Source organism: Salvelinus sp. IW2-2015, linkage group LG7 (genome assembly GCF_002910315.2).
Source record: "Salvelinus sp. IW2-2015 linkage group LG7, ASM291031v2, whole genome shotgun sequence".
In the NCBI taxonomy this organism is placed as follows: Eukaryota; Metazoa; Chordata; class Actinopteri; order Salmoniformes; family Salmonidae; genus Salvelinus; species Salvelinus sp. IW2-2015.
The window spans coordinates 13,440,082-13,464,497 of record NC_036847.1 but is presented as its reverse complement, the minus strand read 5'-3'; the positions used below and the strand labels follow the sequence as shown (position 1 = coordinate 13,464,497).

Sequence of the window (24,416 nt, the reverse complement as noted above, 5' to 3'; positions counted from 1 at the left end):
CCAGCTGGCTAGTTTATTCCACACGGGCAGCTTTTCGTGGAGTTGGATGAAGTAGGCATCATTCAATGTCTATGGGCAGAACAGCTATCTAGTAATGTCAGCTTTAGCCAGCTAACCTAGCCCAATACTTTTGACAGTGATGTTAACAAAAAATGTATAGCAAGCTTGCCAGAACAGCAGATCCGATCTGCTTGCTTACAGCAGCACTAGGGTCAGACAGTCTTCCTCTGAATGACAAAACGGTGTTAATCTAGTACAATCTTCTCGGTGTAACAGTTGGGATAATTTGGAGTACAGCGCATTTTTCATCCCTGGATTGAGGTACGTTTTCCAAGCCATATCTCATGCCAGTTCGGTGATGCCTGCCTTGGCCGTGCAGCATTTACGGTGATATAGCATCTGCACAAGTCAGGGCATTCATACTTCTTGCGCTTCACAGAACAGAGATGTTGTCAAGGAAGTGAGTTTGTGTTTATACAGAACCTCCTGCCCCCATCTACCATCAATCAATCACGACATTGCAGAGCTATATTGGAACCCTCCACATTTTTCCAGAATTTGGGTGATGCAGTATGGTGCTCAATTTTGCCTCTGCAATTTTGCCTCTGCAGAGCCTCTCAGGAGGCTCTGCAAGTGCTTCACACCATCCATACAGCACCTCCAACCACATTTTCAGATCAAGCGTAAATTGGCTCTTAATCTACATGGGAAGCCTGTCAGACCCTAGTGCAGTTGTAAGCAAGCGGGTCAGATCTGCTGGTTAGCTAGCCAGTCAGTCTGCGAGTGCTCCTCTTACTCCAGCAGAAATGTCGGATATGATCCTATTTGCTGATGTTTGGATTTCGTTTTGGACTTTGTGCCAACAATTCAAGTTTCTACAGTAAGCGTTTCGTATTGGTTAGCTAATCAGGTTGAATGTGCGGCTTTTAGTAGCTAACGTTACCTCCTAGCTAGCTTGTATGAGAAAATGTTTACGTCAGCTAAAGAACCACTGCACTACTAGCTAGCCATTCTTATCAAATTAAATGGGAAAGACGTTAGCTAGCTAGTCAGAGGAAATATGACATGTATATTACAAGCTTAGCTAGGCGAGCTAAACTAGCTAGCTACATTCCCTTAGGTCTTATGCAAAGAATTTGTGAATTTAGACCAGTTTCAGTAGCAAAAATAGACATTTCTGGTGCAAATCACAAGCCCAAGATAGTCATACAAGATGACTAGCGACGAATTATAGCTGGGACATTTAAAATTATTAGGTTAAATCGGCATATTGCAAATGTAGCCAACTACCTTTTATGTTAAAATTGTAAAAACCATAGCCAATGTTACCCAACAAGCCATATTCCTGTGGGTGTGTGCAGTTGTTAAAGGTCTCCGACATAAGTGTTGATTGGTGGAAAATGGGGATTGGCTGCGTTTACACAATTCTGATCTTTAAACCACTAATTGTTTGTTTGACCAATCACATCAGATATTTTCACAAAATATATTTTTCACAGATCAGATTGTTCAAAAGACCAATTAGTGGGGAAAAAATATCAGAATTGGGCTGCCTGTTTAAACGCAGCCTTAGTTACGTATTGGATTGAGAAGTCTGGGCGCACACACGAGATTCACGACAGATAGATACTCATACCACATCGAAATAGTTCATTTCCCTTCTCGGATTTTGACAGCAGGACTGGTACAATAGGATTTTTTAAAGCAGCTCAGTGAAGTGTTGCCGTTGAAGATATTCCACTTTTGGTGTAGGTAGGTAAGATAACAATGTCCGTTGTAGACCGTCTTGACTCCCTTGTTTATAACTAGCTACGTGATAATAACATTAGCTCGTTCTGTTATATGTACTGTTAACTGGCTTTTTAATCAACACTTCGCTAAATCAGACGAAAATAAATGGCCACTTTGAAACCTCAATACAAACGAATTACTGTAGTTATGTTTTGATAAAGTTGGAAGGTTACTTTCAGTCAGTCACAAATTTTTCAGTATTATTTTCCCTCAAAATTATATGGACGGGCTGTCATTTTATTTTATAAAAGTTATATTAAACGCTCCATGGAATTCTGAGAATTTAGCAACACGTGCTGGTTAGCGGTGGCTTATGTAAAGTTATTACGCTCAATAGTACAGCCAATGCAACAAAGTAACCTACTAACTAGTAATTTCTAGTGTTCTTATTTTCGATTTAGTAATCTTTACTTGGAGTTCCCATTTATAAAATAGCCACTTAACGCTCCAGCCGTACTAGATAGTCCAAAATGTCACTATTATTACAATTAGAAAAGGTAAGGTGTGTATGAGGAAAATAGATGCACCTCGTTTCTCCCACGTGCTATTTTGTGACGGGTTAGGGTTCAGGACCAACAGTGGTTTTACTGGCACGAATGCGCAAAGTAATGAAGAAATCAAATGTTTTATGAAGAAATAGGGTATCTACAAACAGGGTTGGTTAGGTTACATTATACATGTAATCTGTTCCAGTCACTAGTTACCTGTTCCAAAATGATCAGTAATGTAATTTTGAGATTACTCAAACTCGGCCAAATAATCGGATTGCTTTCAGTTACTTTTGCATTACTTTCCAGGCATTTTTCTGGGTAAAAAATGCGTTTAGTTGGTGAATGTGGCAGCCCATTCGGGCTGGATTTTAGAGGCCCCCATTTTGGCGTGTAGAGACATTTCTTAGTATTTAAGACCATTTTCTGCAATTCTACAAATTTTGCCATGGAGCTGAGAGAGAATTTAAGTTTAAAACCCATTTTCTGCAATTCTATTAATTTTGGCTTGGCTAATGCTGTTTTATTTTTTGCAAAAAAATAATAACAAAATCATTGTTTTGGGAATTTCCAATTCTCCCTGACTATCCAGCTTTTTATTTTGGTGATTGTTAGTTCTCAGATTATATTATGAAAAATATATAGGTCAAATTTTTTTTTTTTACATACTTTATATCAGGTTGTAGTCATTACAAGTTTGCACTTTCCATCTTGAAAATTACACTTTGGATTTAGGTGTTCATTGGCAGAAAAATCCCTGCTTTACCCATAAAAGGCATTAGAAGAAAACAAAAAGGATCCATTGAATGCATTTGGTGTGTCATCATAGTGGTCTCTGACTTGTTGTCAGATTCACTCAGGTGGAACAAACTTGAACTTGCACCTTTTTTCAGTACTGAATTTAATGTAATTGAGAATTTTTTTCTCGCAAACATCTTTTCTGAATTTTAAAGTTCTCCAAGACGTAATCTAGTTTCTGAAGTATATTTTATCTGAATACAGTAGTTTTGCAGGTGATGTAGCTGTTTAGTTCGTTTGTAATTAGGTTGTATGGAACTGATGACATGTAATCGGTTATTCTCCAACCCTGTCAACAAAAATGTTTTTGTAATTCTTTTTGTTCTTAGTTTGGGGTTTACTTGTGAAAATAAATTGAAGTCACTGTTAATACTTATTTGACTACAGGTTACTAAGTAACATTAGGGTAACTGTTATGTGTTCATACTTATATATATATATATCTCATACTGGCTATTCTTGCAAATAAGAATGTGTATTAACCTACCTGGTAAAATAAAGATAAATAAATGCAGTTTAAAATAAAGTCTGTAGGAAGTCAGAGCACCATGCCCTGTCACGACCGTTCCAATGCCTTGGGGAAAAGGGATGTTGTCTGTGGGGGCAGGCAGGTAATGACAAACATTGCCATCTGTTTCATCCCCAATTAAAGCGATGCACTTTGACCCCACCTGTCGAGGTCTAAATTTGCCCACTACAGCGCCCCTCCTCCCCAACCCACCTATGCTTATTGTGATGAGTTATGTTCATTAAGATCTCCATTGTTCTCTTACCACAGGGTCTGAGCCATTGCACCAGCCTTGTTTTTTTGGTCTTCAAGACTTCCATTTTCTGAATACAAAGAATGACACCGATTTGAAAAACAATACAGAGGCCTGATCTGAAGGGGCGTGTCATTAGCAAGTAAAACCAAGACCCGGGGGCAAAGAAGAAACCCAAGGAAACGAATTATGACTTACAACAACAGAGAACTGGTGGTATACTATATTACCTATAAACTATCACAGAGAGACTACCCCTTCAACCACATTGGGCTCACAGAAGCTCCCAGTCGGACTGAGGGGGATGAAGGGGGACAGGTGGAAGGGGGGGCGGCAGTCACGACACACCCCAACGGCACAGTGAACGGGACGAGTCCTGGGACTCCACCGCGACAGTCTACCCCCTCGTCCCCTCAGCGGACAATGGGCCTGGACGCAGTGAAAGAGGCATTGCGGGACTCTGCCAACGAGTTTGAGCTGCGTTATGCCAGAGCATTCAGTGACCTGTCCTCCCAGCTGCACATCACGCCGGCCACAGCCTACCAGAGCTTCGAGAACGTGATGGATGAGGTTTTCCGTGACGGTGTGAACTGGGGACGTGTGGTGGGCCTGTTTGCCTTCGGAGGGGCCCTCTGTGTAGAGTGCGTGGACAAGGAGATGAGCCCACTAGTGGGACGGATTGCAGACTGGATGACTGTATACCTGGACAACCACATTCAGCCCTGGATCCAGAGCCAAGGAGGATGGGTGAGTCATGACTGAAAGATGTGTTTTGGGGAAAGGGCAGGGGTTCATTTTAGCTCTGTTTTTTTTAATTTTTTTTGAAGCATCAGTTTCAGAGGTCGTTGATAACAGGATCAGATTGTGCACATTAGCACCCGTTGTCTCTGTATTGCATCATGTCAGTTTGTGTGAGCTGTGTGTATCTGGCGCCTGACCTCTGATATGAGAGGCTGATTTGTCAGCCAAGGAGAACCCAAGGAGAAAGAACCAGAGAGAAGATTGGGGGGAGGGGGGGGGGGGATGTTTGCCTCTGGTCAGCTGGGCATTGATCAGCTTCATTGAGTTTTCAGCTGAATCGAAGTGAGCTCTTATGGTTGAGATCGAAGTCTTCATGGGTGGGATGAAGTATAGGCTTAGGCTAGGCTTTACAGATCGCCCTTTGTTTTCCCCTGGTTGTGTTTCACTTTCTCCTCTGTTCTGAGCCAGCTGCCTGCAGATGAAAGCAGTATTTTCTCTTGGGTCAGCTGAGAGAGGGGTTGTCCTGTTCCTGGTGGGTGGGTGTGTTATGGGATGGAAGGAGGACACTGTTAAGGTCAGCTCTTTCTCTTTGTGTGGGCTGACATATGATTGTGTGTGGAATGGGAAGGGGATTTTGAAACAGTCTCAAACGAATGGGTCTTATGAAAACTGGCATTTGATTAGGTACATTGTGTGGGTAGGGGCCATCAGATTGGATGGTGTCTTCTGTTGCTTGCAGAGCTGAAATTGATTTTAAATCATTTTAAAACAGGCAGATGACTGACACACAGATCTGCATCTGTCATATTCCGCCATCACACTCAGAAGCACGAGACTAAATGCCTCAAACCACTAGAAGCTTTTAAAGTGAATAGTAACTCATCACTTTCAAGGTCTCTATTTAAACAAAGTCCAGGCTGTGTTAATGTTTGTGCAATTAATGCTGATAAAACACCCAAGCACATGTCCCTTCCTACGCCTGAGCTCTTTCCCCCAAGCACCTTAATGAATCTGAACATTGTTCTTGCTGTCATCAGGTGTTGAATGTTGCCCTGAGCTGAAGACATGAATGGCCACAATATTGAATGGAATAGTGTGTTCAGTCAAGCAGATTCAGTCAAGTAGTTTGGTTTCACTTCTCCTTGTGGTGTTGGAATAGCACCTCGGTCAGATGTAATTTCCTCAAAGTGTGTAGTTTGGTAGACACACACACGCATCTGAACTTCAGTTTGTTTTGCCTTCAAGCCATACAATACTAAGTGATCACAACGTGCATTCCTCAGACCCATACTCCTATGCACATACACACATAACATGAAGATAAACAGTATGTTAATGTATCTTGCTTATACAGGGACAGTCACAATTCATCATTCCATACTGGTCACAAAATGCACACACCTCTAAAGTAGCTAAGAGAGATTTGAATTTGTCTGTGGTTTCTATGACATGAAGAGAACAATCACCCATACACACTCGCCTCTGTGAGTAGCACCTGGGACATCCCTGCACTACTGGGGGGAGGAAAGGGAAAAAAAATACCCTATATTTCCCGATAACAAATGCCCACTCATTTACTTATTTCTATCTAACTTTCTTATGTGGTTTTTCTCTTGTCACACTAACCTGTTGAACCACCTTGAACCATTCTCTTTGTTCCTGTCCTCAGGAACAAAGAGCCACACACACACACAGCTGTTGGCAGCTGTAGGATGTATAGAGAAGCTATTACCCGATTGTGTCATAAGAGAGAGCGGCTAGTCCAGGGGTACTCCAATACTATTTGAGAAGGTCGGTTACCACAAATGTCCCTGCTGACTCCCATTTTTTTTTAATTATTTGTGTAAGATAAGGGAACTAAGAGGAAAGAAAGAGGTTTTGAAAGTGAATGGAAGGAGTCAGTAGATTGAGAAATAAGGACAGGGAGTGAGGTGGAATCCTCATTGAGTGAGAGGGAAACGTGTTAAGCCTTAGACACACCAAGGATACTGACTGCAGAGAGGTACTTAGCACCTCTGCCTGGAGTGTCGGCAGACAACTTTTTGTTCTTCAGATAGCACAGATCGTATGCCAATCAGCCTCGTTAAAATACTCCAGACCACAAGTTGGCAGTACCTTAAGAGATTTTTTGCTGGTGCCTGCTGTAGATGGCGAACTAGCAAGCTGCGCTAATGTTGCTAGCTAGCTAGAATTTCTAGTAAGCCCATATTGATACTAGCAGATGGCCACCACTAGATTACTAGTGTAGCTAGCAACATAATTAAATCACAATGGATTTGTTTTTGAATGAAGCAGCTGCCTGTTTCGCTGCCGAGAGTCAATGGAACAGCTAGCGATGTTCTAACTGGCAAATGGAGGCGCAAACCGTTTAGCAAACGTTAGCTAGTAGGGTTGGGCGGTATTCAGATACTGTTTTAGTTCGAACAATTCTGATGAAAAGCAGGTGGATTACACTGGACAAAATGCCCTCTTTCTTACTTGTCACTCCTGTCGGCTCAGTCAAGGTTTTGTGCGCTCTGATTAGCTCAGTCAAGTTGTCAGCCACTGACGAGAAGGGCGATTCAACAAGTAGAAACGGCAAGATCGGCGGAACGCAGCAGGTATATCTTTTGTTCTAGCAAGAGAACATCAAAAGCTGGGATCAAAGCTGGGACCGAGAGATTGGAAAAACAGCTTCTATCTCAAGGCCATCAGACTGTTAAATAGCCATCACTAGCACATTAGAGGCTGCTGCCCAATATACATAGACTTGAAATCACTGGTCACTTTAATAACGAAACAATAGTCACTTTAATAATGTTACATATTTTGCATTAATCATCTCATATATATATATATACACTGCTCAAAAAAATAAAGGGAACACTTAAACAACACAATGTAACTCCAAGTCAATCACACTTCTGTGAAATCAAACTGTCCACTTAGGAAGCAACACTGATAGACAATAAATTTCACATGCTGTTGTGCAAATGGAATAGACAACAGGTGGAAATTATAGGCAATTAGCAAGACACTCCCAATAAAGGAGTGGTTCTGCAGGTGGTGACCACAGACCACTTCTCAGTTCCTATGCTTCCTGGCTGATGTTTTGGTCACTTTTGAATGCTGGCGGTGCTTTCACTCTAGTGGTAGCATGAGACGGAGTCTACAACCCACACAAGTGGCTCAGGTAGTGCAGCTCATCCAGGATGGCACATCAATGCGAGCTGTGGCAAGAAGGTTTGCTGTGTCTGTCAGCGTAGTGTCCAGAGCATGGAGGCGCTACCAGGAGAAAGGGCCAGTACATCAGGAGACGTGGAGGAGGCCGTAGGAGGGCACAACCCAGCAGCAGGACCGCTACCTCCGCCTTTGTGCAAGGAGGAAGCACTGCCAGAGCCCTGCAAAATGACCTCCAGCAGGCCACAAATGTGCATGGGTCTGCTCAAACGGTCAGAAACAGACTCCATGAGGGTGGTATGAGGGCCCGACGTCCACAGGTGGGGGTTGTGCTTACAACCAACACCGTGCAGGACGTTTGGCATTTGCCAGAGAACACCAAGATTGGCAAATTCGCCACTGGCGCCCTGTTGCTCTTCACAGATGAAAGCAGGTTCACACGCACATGTGACAGACGTGACAGAGTCTGGAGACGCCGTGGAGAACGTTCTGCTGCCTGCAACATCCTCCAGCATGACTGGTTTGGCGGTGGGTCAGTCATGGTGTGGGGTGGCATTTCTTTGGGGGGCCGCACAGCCCTCCATGTGCTGAAAGACAGGCCCCCATATAGCAAATGAACACTTTTTTTTTAATTACAGGAAATATATTATGACAATGTGTAGATTAGCTCTAAAATGTGTAAAATGGCACAAGATTATCTATACAACTGCAAATTTCTCTCTGCCCCAGAAAAATGTGCAGTTGTATAGATAATCTTGTGCCATTTTACACATTTTGCCACGAGTCAGATACAGTTTAGAGCTAATCTACACATTGTCATAATGTATTTCCTGTAATAAGAAAGTGTTAATTTGCTATATGGGGGCCTGTCTTTCAGGTGTACCCCTGCAGGGGTGTGTGCTACGCTAGTGCGGTCAGAACAACAGCATATAACAAAAAATATATTGTTTGGGGGGGTGGGCTATGCTCGGACCTTGCTCTGGCAGACTAATAATGTAGTAATGGATAACTCATTTGGAATGTCAGTGGGAGAGAGCAGCTCTGAGAATGATAGTTGGGACTGGGAAGAGGGGGAGTACGCAAATAGAGAAACTATTCAATTTCCTGCGTTTATCCTTTGTCTCTGAGGTCTTCATGACTCTCCTGTGAAAGTGCTTTACCTCAACCATAGCCTTTACCTAACACATGACATCATATAAGTCACATTTTACTGTTACATCAGACTGTATTCATATCCTATATATACTCTGTGGTCTGGAACAGCTGAGCTCTTGCCATTGTCTTTCTGTGGGCATTTTATAGGCAGCACATATTTGCTCCAGTGGCATTTGAAATAATACACATGTGCTCATTACCATGCACATAGGATCACCATCATGTTCTTCTGTTTGTTTACAAATCCGACCATCCATCCATTTCTCCTAATTTCTTTCGCTCCGTTTGACTTGATCACCAATCACAGCTGATTGTATCCTCCCCCACCTCACCCCTGATAGATGAAGCCTCTGATAACCCCCTCCCACCTTTGCATCCCTGGTCACCATTTGTGTTTTCGTGTGTACGTTTCATAATATGACTTGTGTTTAGTATGTTGTCTCTGAATTAAAATAACATTTGAGGGAATGTGTTAGCTTTTTGTGCTGTACTTTGCATCATGAGAAGGAATAGAACCATGTAGACCATTCACCTGCCCACCTTTAACAAAGGACCTCTGGCTGCACACACACGTACCCCCCCCCCCCCCCCCCCCCCACACACACGCAGTAATGCGGTTTGCTATCTGTTGTGCCCAGCTGTCCCTACAGGTAAAGTGCTGCAATGTAAACGCGTAGTGACAGTCATTGTCATCAATAGATTGTATATGATCTGGACACTGTCTGCCTCTCTAACCTCCACAGTGCACAGAATACTCACAGCCTTGTTTGCAGTTGTTCAATGGTAACAGTATTGTGTGCTCAAAAACAACCCCCATTATGTGTGCACACTTGTTTTTCCCAAGCCTGTGTTTTATGTTGAGTATAAATTGTTTCCTTGTGTGTTCAGTCTTCCATCCATGTATTTTTTGTGTTGATGTTCAGTGTGAGTGATGGTGTGTCAGTGACTGAGTGAAAATGGCAGTAAACAGATGGTGTGATTCTGTCTCCCTCAGCCTTGTCACAAAACCATCAGTCTAAGGCAGTAGGTTGAGAAGGAGGGGAGGAGGAGAGACTGGGCCAATCCATTGCACCGGGATTGTAGGGGGAGCGGATGGGGGGCTCCGCTCAACTCACCTTCAAGTAAGGTTGGGCACTCCACTCCTCCGGGGTTGGACGGGGATCCAGCCACCATCACCTGTACGCTACAGACTGGATGAGACTGGATGAGATTGCAGGATGCAGCCAGGGGACAAGACACTAGTCAGTTTCTAGGGATCCAGTGCATTCGGAAAGTATTCAGACCCCTTGACTTCATTCACATTTTGTTACGTTACAGCCTTATTCTAAAATGTATTAAATCGTTTTTTTCCATCATCAATCTACACACAATACCCAATAATGACAAAGGCAGGTTTTTATAAGTGTGTGTAATAACTGATCACATTTACATAAGTATTCAGACCTTTTACTCAGTACTTTATTGAAGCACCTTTGGCAGCGATTACAGCTTTGAGTCTTCTTGGGTATGACGCTACAAGCTTAGCACACCCATATGTGGGGAGTTTCTTCCATTCTCTTGAGAGGATCTACAGCTCTCAGGTTGGATGTGGAGCGTCGCTGCACAGCTATTTTCAGCTCTCCAGAGATTTTCGATCGGTTTCAAGTCTGACCTTGAGTGGGCCAGCCAGAGCCCATTCTGAGACTTGTCCCGAAGCCACTCCTGTGTTGTCTTGGCTGCGTGCATAGAGTTGTTGTCCTGTTGGAAGGTGAATCTTCACCCCAGTCTGAGGTCCGGAGCAGGTTTTCATCAAGGATATCTCTGTACTTTGCTCCTTTCATCTTTCCCTCGACCCTGACTAGTCTCCCTGTCGCTGAAAAACATCCCCATAACATGATGCTGCCACCACCATGCTTCATCGTAGGGATGGTGCCAGGTTTCCTCCAGATGTGGCACTTGGCATTCAGGCCAAAGAATTAAACCTGGGTTTCATCAGACCAGAGAATCTTGTTTCTCATGGTCTGAGAGTCATTAGGTACCTTTTGGCAAATTCCAATGTCATGTGCCTTTTTTTACTGAGGAGTGGCTTCGGTCTGGCCACTCTACCATAAAGACCTGATTGGAGTGCTGCAGAGATGGTTGTCCTGCTGGAATGTTCTCCCATCTCCACAGAGGAACTCTGGAGCTCTGTCAGAGTGACCATCGGGTTCTAGGTCACCTCCCTGACCACGGCCCTTCTCCCCCGATTGCTCAAGGCGGCCAGCTCTAGGAAAAGTCTTGGTGGTTCCAAACTTCTTCCATTTAAGAATGATGGAGGCCACTGTGTTCTTGGGGACCTTCAATGTTGCAGAAATGTTTTTGGTACCCTTCCCCAGATCTGGGTCTCGGCGCTCTAGGGACACTTCCTTCGAGCTCATGGCTTCGACCTCATTTTACTCTGACATGCACTGTCATCTGTGGGACCTTTATATAGACATTTGTGCCTTTGCAAATCATGTCCAATCAATTGAATTTACCACAGGTGGACTCCAATCAAGTTGTAGAAACATCTCAAGGATGATCAATGGAAACAGGATGCACCTGAGCTCAATTTCAAGTCTCATAGCAAAGGGTCTGAATACTTATGTAAGTAAGGTATTTCTGTTTTTTTATTTTGAACTAATTTGCTAATATTTTTAAAAACCTGTTTTTACTTTGTCATTATGGGGTATTGTGTGTAGATTGATGAGAACAAAAAAATATTTTAGAACAAGGCTGTAACGTAATAATGTGGAAAATGTCAAGGGTCTGAATACTTTCCGTGTAGATGGTTGTGTTGACAACAGTGGATCTCTGGTCTGACTTCGTATGTGTTAGTTTGTCTGCGTAATGAGGTCTTGTCCAATGATGCCATCCATTTAGCGGTAACTCCTCTCGCTTTACAGTGCCTTTTAGAAAGTATTCACACCCCTTTGTCCACATTTTGTTGTTCCAGCCTGAATTAAAAAAATATAAAAAAATTGTAATGTTGGCGCAAATATCTCCACTTAGAGCGAAAAGGAGAACACCATGTTTGTGAGAATCTCCCCTTTCCATAGTGGGGCATATTAGTTTGTAGCCCAAGCGGTTCGAATGCTACAGACAGTTGGCACATCGGCGGTACCAACTTCCGATGCGACCTGTGACACTTTTGGGGAACACAACATCGTGTTTGTGAGCGTCTCATATTTCCATAGTGGTCATATTAGTTTGTAGCACCAAACGTTTGGACGCTACCTTTTTTTTCTTATGTTTGGACGCTACCATTTATCATGGTCTGACAAACACCGCTGTAGCTCGGCCACCTTCATGATGCGGAAGGCCGACATTGGCGGATGCAGTGGATTTGAGATGCGGTGGATTTGAGATTTCTAGCTAAAACTGATGGATTTTGATGGTGATTTATTTTATTATGTTACTTAGATTGGTGCATAGTGGTGGCTGCATCATGTTATGGGTATGCTTGTTTGTAATCGTGACGGTCTGGAGAGTTTTTCAGGATAAATAAACTGAACAGAGCTAAGCATAGGCAAAATCCTAGAAAACCTGGTTCAGTATGCTTTCCATAAGACAATGGGAGATTAATTCACCTGTCAGCAGGATAATAACCTAAAACACAAGGCCAAATCTACACTGGGGTTGCTTAACAAGACAACATTGAATCTTCTTGGGTGGCTGAGTTAGATTTTCAAAAAGATTTAAGTAAAAACTATGGCAAGACCTGAAAATGGTTGTCTAGCAATGATCAACAACCAATTTGAAATAGCTTGAACTCAATCCAGGTGTGGAAAGCTCTTAGAGACTTACCCAGAAAGACTCACAGCTGTAATTGCTGCCAAAGGTGCTTCTACAAAGTATTGACTCCGGGTGTGAATACTTATGTAAATAAGATTTCTGTATTTCATTTTCAATACATTTGCCGAACTTTCTAAAAACATGGTTTAACTTTCATTATGGGTATTGTAGAAATCAATTTGGAATTCAGGCTGTACCACAACAAAATGTGGAATAAGTCAAGGGGTAGAAATACTTTCTGGTGGCAATGTATAGCCTCTATCAGCCAGCGATGTGGAAGACTGACCTGCAGCACTACTGGCTCACTTGGTGTACTTCAACGCAGCTCGCCATCCAACTTAGCATCACCACACTGAGCAATGAGCCATCACTGTGCTCTAAATATGGCTGCATGCATCTGATTCTGTACGGCGCTCCAGACATCCAGCTGTGCTGATCTGGCTCAGTGTGCAGCAGGGTGGTGGTGGCTAGGTCTTCTGCAATTGGCAGGCATAGTCTGGGGCATCGTGTAACCTACTGTACAACCGTCATGCTAATAGGGCTACAGGCAGCAGATGCATTACTGTTGCTACTGCTGGGTCCTGGAGACATACAACCAGGACTGTTTGAGCAGCATTAGTTAGCTACCTGAGATGGGGCCAGAATGACTCAGCGACACCATGAATGTCTGCTGTGTGTTAGTTGTCTAGAACTAGAGCAGCAGCAGTCTGTTTTTTGGTGCACTCTTGGTGGAAACATTGGGCCTGCTTGGCTGCTGCTCTCTGCTCCAGTTCTGAGCAGGCTTAGTGTGGAAAATCAGGTCATGAGCAATTCTTTTCCCCCCCTCCCTCATTCTCACTCTCCTTCCCTCATTTTCTCTCTTTCTCTGCCTCTCTGAATATCTGCCTCTCTCTGTCCCTCTGAATATCTGTCTCTGAATCTCTGTCCCTCTGAATATCTGCCTCTCTCTGTCCCTCTGAATATCTGCCTCTGAATATCTGTCCCTCTGAATATCTGCTTCTTGCTGTTTCTCTTATTTGCTGCTTTATTCGACTGTATAGGCTACATCTGACCCCTCTCTTTAGCATGCTCTTCTCTCGCTCTCTCTTCTCATAACTGATATCAGATTATGGGATTAGTGTGGTAGCTGTGATGTATGAAACTGACAGATGGTGATAATGGTGCCCAGCAAATATGACAGAATCTGATGGCACTGTAATGACGATAAAGCTGACTATTAACATCATGATCATTGCCAACCAGTCGAATAACAAGGTAATAACAACAAAGCCATGTTGTAGATTTTCTTTTTTTTCTTCGCTCCTGCCCTTATTGCTCCCCTCACTATTTCATTAATCTCTTCCTCTGGCATACACTATCATGGTCTCTTTTCTCCCCCTCTTTTTCTCTCTGACAGATGGTAGGTCTTTGCCGCTTTTTGTAAAGGGTGTTAGTGGGGGCGAGTTTTTGGGGGGTTCAAGTTTGTGGTGCTGCTGGTGACACATTTATCTGTGGCGGCTGTGGTCCCTTTTTTCCTAGACTGTGCAGTGGTGACAGAATGGGGGCTGCGCTGCTGGTGAGACCCAGTGAGAAGGGGAACAGATTGGTGTCTGAGCCTGAATGTCCTGACTCATTAATCTCCTCTTTAATTCATGGATTCACCTCCGGATGAATCAGCAGGGACACAGATACAAAAACCCATTAGAAGAAGAGAAAGGGGTCAGACCCTCAATGCCAGCTCCGTCATGTGTAGAACCTACAGTAACTGTAACAGCCACCTGGGATGTCACCATAGGACCTCATCTGGGTTCAAGTTCCTTGATCCCTATTTACCTCCTTACCAGACCACATCCTAGCTAAAGTATTGTTGTCTCTAACTTCACCCTTGCGTGGGTGTTTTAATTAAAGGGGCATGAATGGCAGAGTTGCTTAGTGTGGACTCTTGTGTTTAATCAGACACCAGTCTTTATAGCTAGATGGTGTTCTCCTTGAGCAGGCAAAGTTAAAGGCAGAACAGAACCTACCCCCGGGGACTTGCCTGGTTTATTAACCCATCCCCCTCCCCCACACTGCAGTGCCCCAAGCCCGACTCTCACACTCTCTGGAGGATGACTGTCTGCCAGTCCTCATAGCTAATTATGATCTGCCGACAGGCATGGTGAGTTGTTTTCTGAGGGTGGGAGCAGTGCCTCAACTCTAGTCTAGTTCAGCCCTGTATGCTTCAATGCAGCATCACATGATGGCAGATAAAGGGTCAAACTGTGGTCAATATGAGCATATTCAGTTCACCATATTTGGCCAGCAGCAAGATGACCTCAAATGTCCTAAAACGCCACGGTTACTCAAAATAAAAAAAACTCTGACGTGATGTGGAACTGTACTTTTGCACCAGAAGCACAACATGTCCTGTGTGTTGCAATATGCAGGAAGAGTTGAGCAGGAATTGCTTTGGACTAGACTATAGCCAGTCTAGTGACGGCTTGTTCCTTACACTGTCATCCTCTTATGTTAAAATCCCCCCTCAGCTCTTGATTGTAACCAGCACCCTGTCTAGGGTCACACAACTGGGTCACAGAGAGACTTAGTTCGTTATGACTCAGCAAAGGTCAGAGGAAATTCAAAACATGTCCTTCTTATGAGGTGATGTACTCATTACTCAAGTACTGGATTCAATTCAGATCTCCAGCCCAATCACTGAAGAATGCAGCATTTGACAGGACATCCGGCCAGTGTGACCAATAGGTTTTGCAACCCTCCATTGTCTTTCGTTGGGCTGGTTTAAAGCTGATTCTGTCTTTTTTTCTATTCAGAGGCCTCTCGGTGCCCAGGGCCATGCCAGTATTCTGGAGTTCACAGAAGTAGTTGAACATTCTGGATTACTTTCTGCATTTAAATGGAACGCTCCCCTTTGGCATTGTTTTATTTCTTTAGCAACCATGTCCTGCTGCCGTTTTCCCTTTTGCTTGCCAGACTGACGCTTCTATTGAAAGAGACCTGACCAGATCAGCTGCTGCTGAGTTGTTTGAGAGGCTCTTGCCAATTCAGCCTCTCTCTGGGGAATTAAGGGCTCTATTATGGAGAGAAACACTTCGGTTTAGACTCCAAATATTGCTTAAAGTAACAAATTTCATTAAAACATTTGAAGTATTCTGACTAATCTAGTGGACAGTGTTTCACCATGGAGACATGGTTACAGGTCATGATGGTGGTGCAACAGTGAAGTAACCGATTACAAACTCAGGGGCCGGTGTTGATTGCCTTAATGTTCTGTCCTCTCAGGAATCTAGTCTTGGGCAATCTATCAGATCAGCTGCTCTCTGGTAACCATGGCAACATTCAAATGAAATCTTGTTTTTCCTCTGTCCCACAAACCCTTCTCACTCGTTCCCTCTTCTGCCTTTTTCTTTCTTCAGCTAACGGTTGAAAAACACAGAGAGAACCTGAGGTTGGAAAACACCTTTTAGAATGGCTGCTGCTTAGCACATAGCATCTCTGGGGAACAGGTGCTGCTTAGCACCTAACATCTCTGGGGAACAGGTGCTGCTTAGCACCTAACATCTCTGGGGAACAGGTGCTGCTTACAATAAATTCTGGGGACAGGTGCTGCTTAGCAATAACATCTCTGGGGAACAGGTGCTGCTTACACACTAACATCTCTGGGGAACAGGTGCTGCTTAGCACTAACATCTCTGGGGAACAGGTGCTGCTTAGCACTAACATCTCTGGGAACAGGTGCTGCTTAGCACCTAACATCTCTGGGGAAAGGGTGCTGCTTAGCACCTAACATCTCTGGGGAACAGGTGCTGCTTAGCACCTAACATCTCTGGGGAACAGGTGGAAAAGTCTTTATGGAGAGAGTGAGCAAGTTTAGGCTTAGCTACCTTGCAGTAGTGACTGAGACCGAACCAGTGAAACACGTACACATAAATATTACAATGTGTCAGTGTGATTTACTGCCTGTAACTTAACATGTAGGCCTTTTCAAAACCCAGTTCTCTAGGAAAGTGTGGTTATACAGTAGGCCTATATAGATTAAATCGTGTGTGTGTGTGTTATAGGCATGCCTGGGCAGGTACAATGCGCTTCAGAGATCGATAAGCACTGATGACTACAGGGTTGAGTATGTTGCTGCCATGATGATGGATCGCAGGAAGCAGTGTGGAGCTTAGAGATCTGAGTACTATTGCTCCATTGTGCAAGACAAAACAAAGATGCATATGAACATAGATGGTATGGTAGAAAAATAGGGAGAAAGTGACAAGTAGCTATTTGGGAGAGGTAAAGTGAAATCTAGTATATTTCATGAAAAAAAAAATTACGTTCGATTCCACCTGTCACTAATTGTCTCTGTACTCTAACATGCCTTATCGTAATCCCAAACTGCAATCTTTATTCTCTACACCCACAACATTCCTCCCATACCTCTTCAAGGAGTTCTCACGGGGAGTGATACTCTCCATGGCTTCACCTCTTGTGAAGTGCAGCTGGTTCCTGTGCTAGTTAAATGTTGACATTCCTTTTAGAATCTACTCACACACACGACACGCCTACAGTAACTTGGTTTGCCCCTGGTTGTTTTTTTTACAAGTGTTTCCACCGGAATCAATTAGTCAAGTGTGCAGTGATGAACACTTTGGGTGTAATTGACAGTATTCATGGGAGTATGTTTGTATCTGTAGCTCTGCAGTATTGTCTGTCTGGCAGTGCTAGCTGAAGGTCCTTAAGACTGGTCATTTTTAGCGCTTCGTTACCTCTCTGGCCCTGATAAAAATGATTCTCCGTCTCTATTGCTCTGTTATCTGCCCCCGCCATGTCACCGCCCCACTCTTTTTCTCAGAAACGACCTCTCCTAAGAAATCAATCTCTCGGTTCTTTAGAAGCCCTTTACCAGACTCTCACACATGCGTGCATTCATTATAGTAGACGCTCTTATCTCGAGCAACTTACAGGAGCCGTTAGGTTTAAGTGCCATGCTCAAGGGCACATCAACAGATTTTTCACTTTGTCGATTCGGGTATTCGAACCAGCGACCTTTTGCTTACTGGCCCAACATTCTTAATCGCTAGGCTACCTGCCACCACACATGTATACACACAAACATAGCCGTCTTGGCTCTTTCCTGCTGTTTCTGTGCTTCCCTCTTCCCATATTCCATTGTTAAGTTTTCTGTATTGTTGAAGTCAGCAGGGAGGAGGAGTGATGATGTATCACCCTGTTAGAGCGGAAGGAAGCGGGGTGTCAGACGCACACCACACATCTTTAATCAAATCAGCATGTTTGGAATGTCTCCAATGATTCTGTCTTATTTGAGGCTGTGTCTGATTGGGCTCTTCTGAGTCCCCATATGCATGTTCAGTTATGTCAACTATTTGATTTATAGTAATCCGTTTTGTTTCAGAATTATTTTTTATTTTGTTTACTGCCAAGTCAAGACCGTCCACTATTCACTGCACTAAAGCACCCACCCCAGCAAGCCATAACATCTGTGCCAGACACAAGCGGATGAATCATCCAATGTGAGCTTGTACCCTCTTGTGGCTGTAGCCAGAACTGCAGAATGTTATGTCAATGTTCTGGGTTGTTCTCGAATGAATTACTGGAAGGGGTGGGCTAAGGATGACACGATGGTGGTGAAATTGTCAACAAGGAAAGTTATTCACTTGGGGGTTACTGCAGTTCAAATTAACGGCATGGGGAGGTTTTGTGATAGTGGAGGTGCTGGTGACATTTATATTTTTGTCTGTAGTATCGAAGCGATGATTGATGAAAATGTCCAAACACTTTCCCCCCCGGTCTCACTAGCCCATTGCTTCTTGCTAGTACCTTACTATTGTAGCTTGGAGGTGTAGGGACACTTGTAGTTGTGTGTGGTTGTAACTTGTCTCAAAAGACACATTAAGCTTTGCCAACTAATTCTGATTACTTTCTAATCCGATTTGGCTCCGATTTTAAGATTACTGCATTATATGATAAAGGGTGTAATTTCACCTAATTCTGTTGTTTAGGGAGGATCTCATGTCTAATGCTGTTGAAGTGTTGTGGTTGAAAGTTCACCTTCCTCATATATAAAGCCTCTTATTTTGCTATAGACCACCAAGTGCTAACAGTCAATATCTGGATAATGTGTGCAATGCTTGATAGTGTATATGATGTTAACATGAATATAGACTGGTTTTCATCAAGCTGTCCACTCAAGAGGAAGCTTCTCACTGATTTACCATTGCCTGTAATATGGTTCAGGTTATTCATCAACCTACCAGGGTGTTTACAAAGACTACAGGAACTATATAATCTACATGTATTGATCACATTTTTACTAATGCTGCAGAACCTTTTTCCAGTGCTGTATCCAGACCCAGTGGATGAAGTGACCATAATATAGTGGCTACATTTAGAAAAGCCAAAGTTCCAAAGGCTGTGTCTCTCAAAATAGTGTATAAGAGATCATACAAGAGGTTTTGTAGTGACTCCAATGTTGACGATGTAAAAAGGATTTGGTCTGAGCTTTCAGACGCTGCACTTGATGCATTAACAATGTTTCTTCCAGTTATTGACATGCACCTATTAAAGCGACTCCGGTACTTTTGTAGTAGTTCTGGAAATGGCACTCACGAGCCAGAAGTGGTCCCTGAATATTGCATACTACGTCACATATGGGCACCACGTCATTGCGCATCTTGCTAGCTGTCACTCAAATGGTGAGGGCCTGAAGCTCATTGACTAGAACTCGAATTCCTAGGGAGCTGGCCCAGAGTTTTTATTACACATTGGCACATCCAGCCTAGAGTGGGAGGTTAAAAAAATACTTAGTATTCGCCAAAGTTCCAGAGCATGTCTTTAAAACCTCTTAAGGATCCGCCCCTTTTTTATATTTTCACCTAAAATGACATACCCAAATCTAACTGCCTGAAGCAAGGATATGCATATTCTTGGTACCATTTGAAAGGAAACACTTTGAAGTTTGTGGAAATGTGAAAGGAATGTAGGAGAATATAACACAATAGATCTGGTAAAAGATACAAAAATCCAAAAGGGTTGTTTTTTATGTACCATCTTTGAAATGCAAGAGCAAGGCCATAATGTATCATTCCAGCCCATGTGCAATTTCGATTTGCCACAAGATGGCAGCAGTGCAGAGTTTTAGACTGATCCAATGAACCATTGTATTTCTGTTCAAAATTTTGTATCAAGACTGCCCAAATGTGCTGAATTTGTTTTATTAACTTTTCATGTTCAAAATTGTGCACTGTAATAGCTAGTGTAAATTGGACAGTGCTGTTAGATTAACAAGAATTTAAGCTTTCTGCCAATATCAGATATGTCTATATCCTGGGAAATGTTCTTGTTACTTACAACCTCATGCTAATCGCATTAGCCTACGTTTACTCAACCATCCTTTGGACGGGACACCGATCCCAAAGAAGTTAAGAAACTGACTGTTAGACCTGTTAAGGCTCCGTGGGTTGATTGACGTGAGCCATCATATTCATGCATAAAAGATCTTGGTCCATCAATAATGAGAAGCCATCTCTTATTGACGACTCAAATGGAAAGCTACTGAAGATGTTAGCAGACTATATTGCCACTCCCCTTATCTTTAATCTGAGCCTGGGGAAAAATGATGGTCCTCAGACAATCAGATTGCTGCCGGCTCCTAGCAAACAAACAAAAATTGATAATTTGACCAGATCCAATGCTTCAGTGCAGCCTTTGATCTTATTGAAAATAATCTGTTATTGGAAAAACTGATGTGTTATGGCTTTACATCCTCTGCATTATAATGGGTTGAGCGCTATCTGTCCAATAGAACAGTGTTTTCTTTAATGGAAGCTTCTCTAATGTAAAACATATAAAGTGTGGTAATCCGCAAAGCAGCTGTCTTGGCCCTTTACTGTTCTATTTTTACTAATGATTTACCACAAACTTTAAACGAAATTTGACGAAGTGACTTGTTGGAAAGGTGGCATCCTATGACAGTGCCACGTTGAAAGTCACAGCTCTTCTGTAAGGTCATTCTACTGGCAATGTTTGTCTATGGAGATTGCATGGCTGTATGCTCAATTGTATATACCTGTCAGCAACGGGTGTGACTGAAATGGCAGAATCCACTAATTTGAAGGGTTGTCCACATACTTTCTTTTATATGTGTGTACTTACCCCACCAGACTTCACAGTCCCCAAATCCAGAATGAATTCCAGGCCATGCACAGTATTGTATTGAGCCATGATCACATGGAACCCATCTCAAATTACTCAAGCCAAACAAATGGCACAACACTGCTACCCTGTTTTATCTGACCTAGTTAAGGTATATGTAGTAATGTAAGTCTATTTTTAAATGTTAAGTATTTTTGTCGTATGTATTTTTTGTTTTGCGTCGGACTAGCTAAAGCCATTGGCTGTTGGAGATCTAAAACTCTAACCACTTCTCTCTCTTGTCTCCAGGACCGGTTTGCAGAGATCTTTGGGAAGGACGCTGCAGCTGAGAGCAGGAAGTCTCAGGAGAGCTTTAAGAAGTGGTTGCTGGCGGGGATGACACTGGTTACAGGAGTCATCGTAGGGTCACTCATTGCTCAGAAACGCCTGTGAGAACGACAAGCACAGACGCCGTCTTGTAGGGGGTGGAAATGAAGGAACTTTTTTTACTTTCGTATTTCTCCTTTATTTGCCAAGAAAGGACATGTTTACGGTTTAACCTTACATCCCACAATGCACTGAGGTCTCTCTGACAAACTGTTGAGATTAAAGAGAGAATGATGGTCACTATAATGTTACCCTCATCAAACACCTTCCTGCAACACCCTAAAACACAAGAAAATGGAGGCGGATATAACTGTCTTGGACCAAATGTTCCTCAGTTTCCTTTTTACTCTTGCCTGTATCTTCTCCAATTGCTGTATTCATTTGATTTTACAAATTTACTTTCATTTTGCATGATGTGCTCCATCTATAGCAAGTCTGTGCTGATGGGGCTAGTAAATCCCATCTCTGAGGTTTGTCTTGTTGATGGTCTCTAACCCCCACCAGTATGATGGTCGCCATCTGGACTGACAGAAGGAAAAACTTGCCACCTGTAAAAGGGGGGGGGGGGAAATAGCACTGAAAATCAACATCTGTCCACCTAAGTGTAGTTTTGACATGGCTGCTTTGTAGATGCAGTGCACTCCAAACAACCTAGCCAGAAGACAGCCAATATCACACTCACTAGCTCAATATGTTGTTAATTGTAAATGTATTATTTCTTTTTTCATCTAAGTTGTATGTGAGTGGTTAAGTGTAACAAGTGATTGAGACAGTTTTCGATCTTGACTCTAGTGCACCACGTCAGGCGCATTGGCCTGAAATGAGTGAGGTGATACAATTTTCCATGTGTGTTCATTGGTTTGTGTGTTATTTTTTTAAACCATTAAAACCCAAGTGATAATTTCCTGTCCTGATGGTGGTAAATGCGTACCTGACACACACACCGCCCTGGCTAGACAGAACACAAGGTGCACAACAAACCAAGAGCCAGTGATGAAGAGGAGTATTTATTCTAGCAGCTGTTGGTACAAAGGCTGTTTTCTTTTTATAATGGAGGAAAAGATTGTTCAGTATTTACAACTTGCAACACAACCTAATGATTTGTTTCACTAATAAGATAGATTAATGAAGCAGAAACGCTATTTAGCGGGTTAACAGATCCTTTAGACTTCTAACGTGCATATAGCTCTTGAGACATGAGAAACTGTTGGCAGGCAGGCAGGCTTCAGGGCGGGACCCATTCAACCTGCCACCTCTGTCTCCGTGCGTTCGTTTCCACACAATGTGGCACATTCATTTCTGTTCTCCCTGTCACGGCAGCTGAGGGCGTGCGTCACTCAACACAGGCCCACCTGCTGTTCAGAGCACATCTCCTGTCAAACCTAGTCGACAGAGACGGAGGAAAACCATTCCTTAGTTTCCAAAATCTTTAATTTAAATACTGTCAGTCAGGAGGGTGTTTGTCATCTGGCGATTTTATGGTGTCACGCTCCTGAGCTGACAGTTGGGTGAGGAGAGAGGCGAGATGGGTGCAATCCATCTACTCACATTCTAACCTATCTCTGCTTCAGGGAATGGAGCCCTAGGGGGTCTTGTGTAGCAGGTACAGTTATAAACACAGTCCAGACTTACATCAGCCAGAGGCTCCTGTTTCAAAGCTGGATTGATGCTCTCACACTTGCAGTGGTTTTTCCCCACATTTTATTTGAAAAGTGTAGCAGAGCTATGTTTGGACTGAAGGCATAACTTTTTTTCCTATGTATTTATGTCAAAGCTCTGAGTTTGTTTATTCAGCCCATGTTTTCTATGCATTTCCTGCAAAATGTTGGTGACATAACAGATTTGAAAGTACATGTCACATGTCTGCTTTTCTCTATTGGCAATGAATAACTTTGGTTTCATTAGGAAACAGACAAAGCCTGACGTACAGTGCTCTCCAGGGTATTTAGGTGAGTCTGCTGATGTGGAGCATGTGTTCAGGTATGCCATCACCCTGCTTAGGGTCTTGATGCTCTTCTCTACCTGATTATTTTTCAGTCTGTCTTAAGACATATTGGATTCTCCAGGGGTCAAGGTTTTCACTTTACCTATGACTAAATGCTACTTTTAGATAAATATTTGCCAACTGATCATGAACACACCATTTCATCACAGATCTGATTTGATGATACATTCCAATACAGTATATATTTTTCTAGTGTGCCCCACAGAAAGCTGCTTGCAGGCTTTTCTGCAATGTTACCTTTTTGTTATTTAAAGTTCCCTCCACCTGAGATTGTGTAGAATGGACTCTATGGCAAATGTTTGCAGGAGGTACAAGAAGTAATCTAACCCGCATTGACACCACACTATGTATACTAGTTATTTAAAACAAGGATTTTAGAATAGTATCATAGCTTAGTAACATATTTAAGAAATAAAGTGGCTTTGAAATGTTATTTAAGATATTTAGGGGAAAGTATAATGTCCCTTCAAATGGCCTGAAATTCCATCTTTGTATATGGCTGCATTTACACAAGCAGCCTAATTTGTAGTTTTTCCAATCACATGTTTTTCAGTTCTGCATTGGGGCTGTTTGTTTAAATGTATCCATTGTATTTGTGTTTAAACTGCTGAAATAGTTATTTCCCCATTTGATAGCAAAAAGCAGGGGTGTCGAGCTCATTCTATGGAGGGTCAAGTATCTGCAGGATTTCTTTCAATTATGCTCCAGGTGTGGAGAGTTCATTAGTGACCTTAATTCCTCAATCAAGGACAAGGGAAGTGCAAAAACCCAGACACTCAGCCCTCTGGAATGAGTTTGATACCCATGGTTTAAAGGAGTGAACATGTTGAATGGTCTGTCATACAATTCCAATGTAATGTGTAGATTACATGAAACTAATAAAGACCCATCTGGAACATGGAGAACACTGAATTTATTTCTACAGAACTAACATTATTTGCAATTTTAACAGATTTTAGGGAAGGAGAACAAAGGCACAAGGATTTGATGTGTACACACTGATACTTTGAACAGTTGACCATGATTAGAAATTCCTCTAACAAAATATGCCTTGAGTTTCACAGCAAGGGGATAAAACAAAAGTAGTATTTTTTTGTTGGTCCTGACACATTCACTTAAGGCCAAATCAGACAGACGACCACAGGAACACTAAAGCAGAAATTAGGTTGAGGACAAGCAGCCCATATTATACTTTTATTTTCTCAGATGGAGAGAGAAGGAAAC

General features: G+C 42.8%; 1 protein-coding gene across 3 annotated transcripts; it reads left to right on the top strand.

Moving 5' to 3' along the window:
* The first annotated feature begins 744 nt into the window (after positions 1-744).
* On the top strand, positions 745-24,088 carry LOC111966425 (bcl-2-like protein 1). Of its 3 annotated transcripts, none has more exons than XM_023991041.2 (3): positions 745-880; positions 3,856-4,585; positions 21,110-24,088. In XM_023991041.2, the coding sequence occupies exons 2-3, from the start codon at positions 4,028-4,030 to the stop codon at positions 21,251-21,253; spliced, it is 702 nt and encodes a 233-aa protein (XP_023846809.1). In that variant the 5' UTR covers positions 745-880; positions 3,856-4,027; the 3' UTR covers positions 21,254-24,088. The 3 variants fall into 3 exon arrangements, with proteins under 3 accessions (XP_023846809.1, XP_023846808.1, XP_023846811.1); XM_023991040.2 differs by lacking the exon at positions 745-880 and adding an exon at positions 1,459-1,752; XM_023991043.2 differs by lacking the exon at positions 745-880 and adding an exon at positions 1,459-1,756.
* Positions 24,089-24,416: the final 328 nt, after the last annotated feature.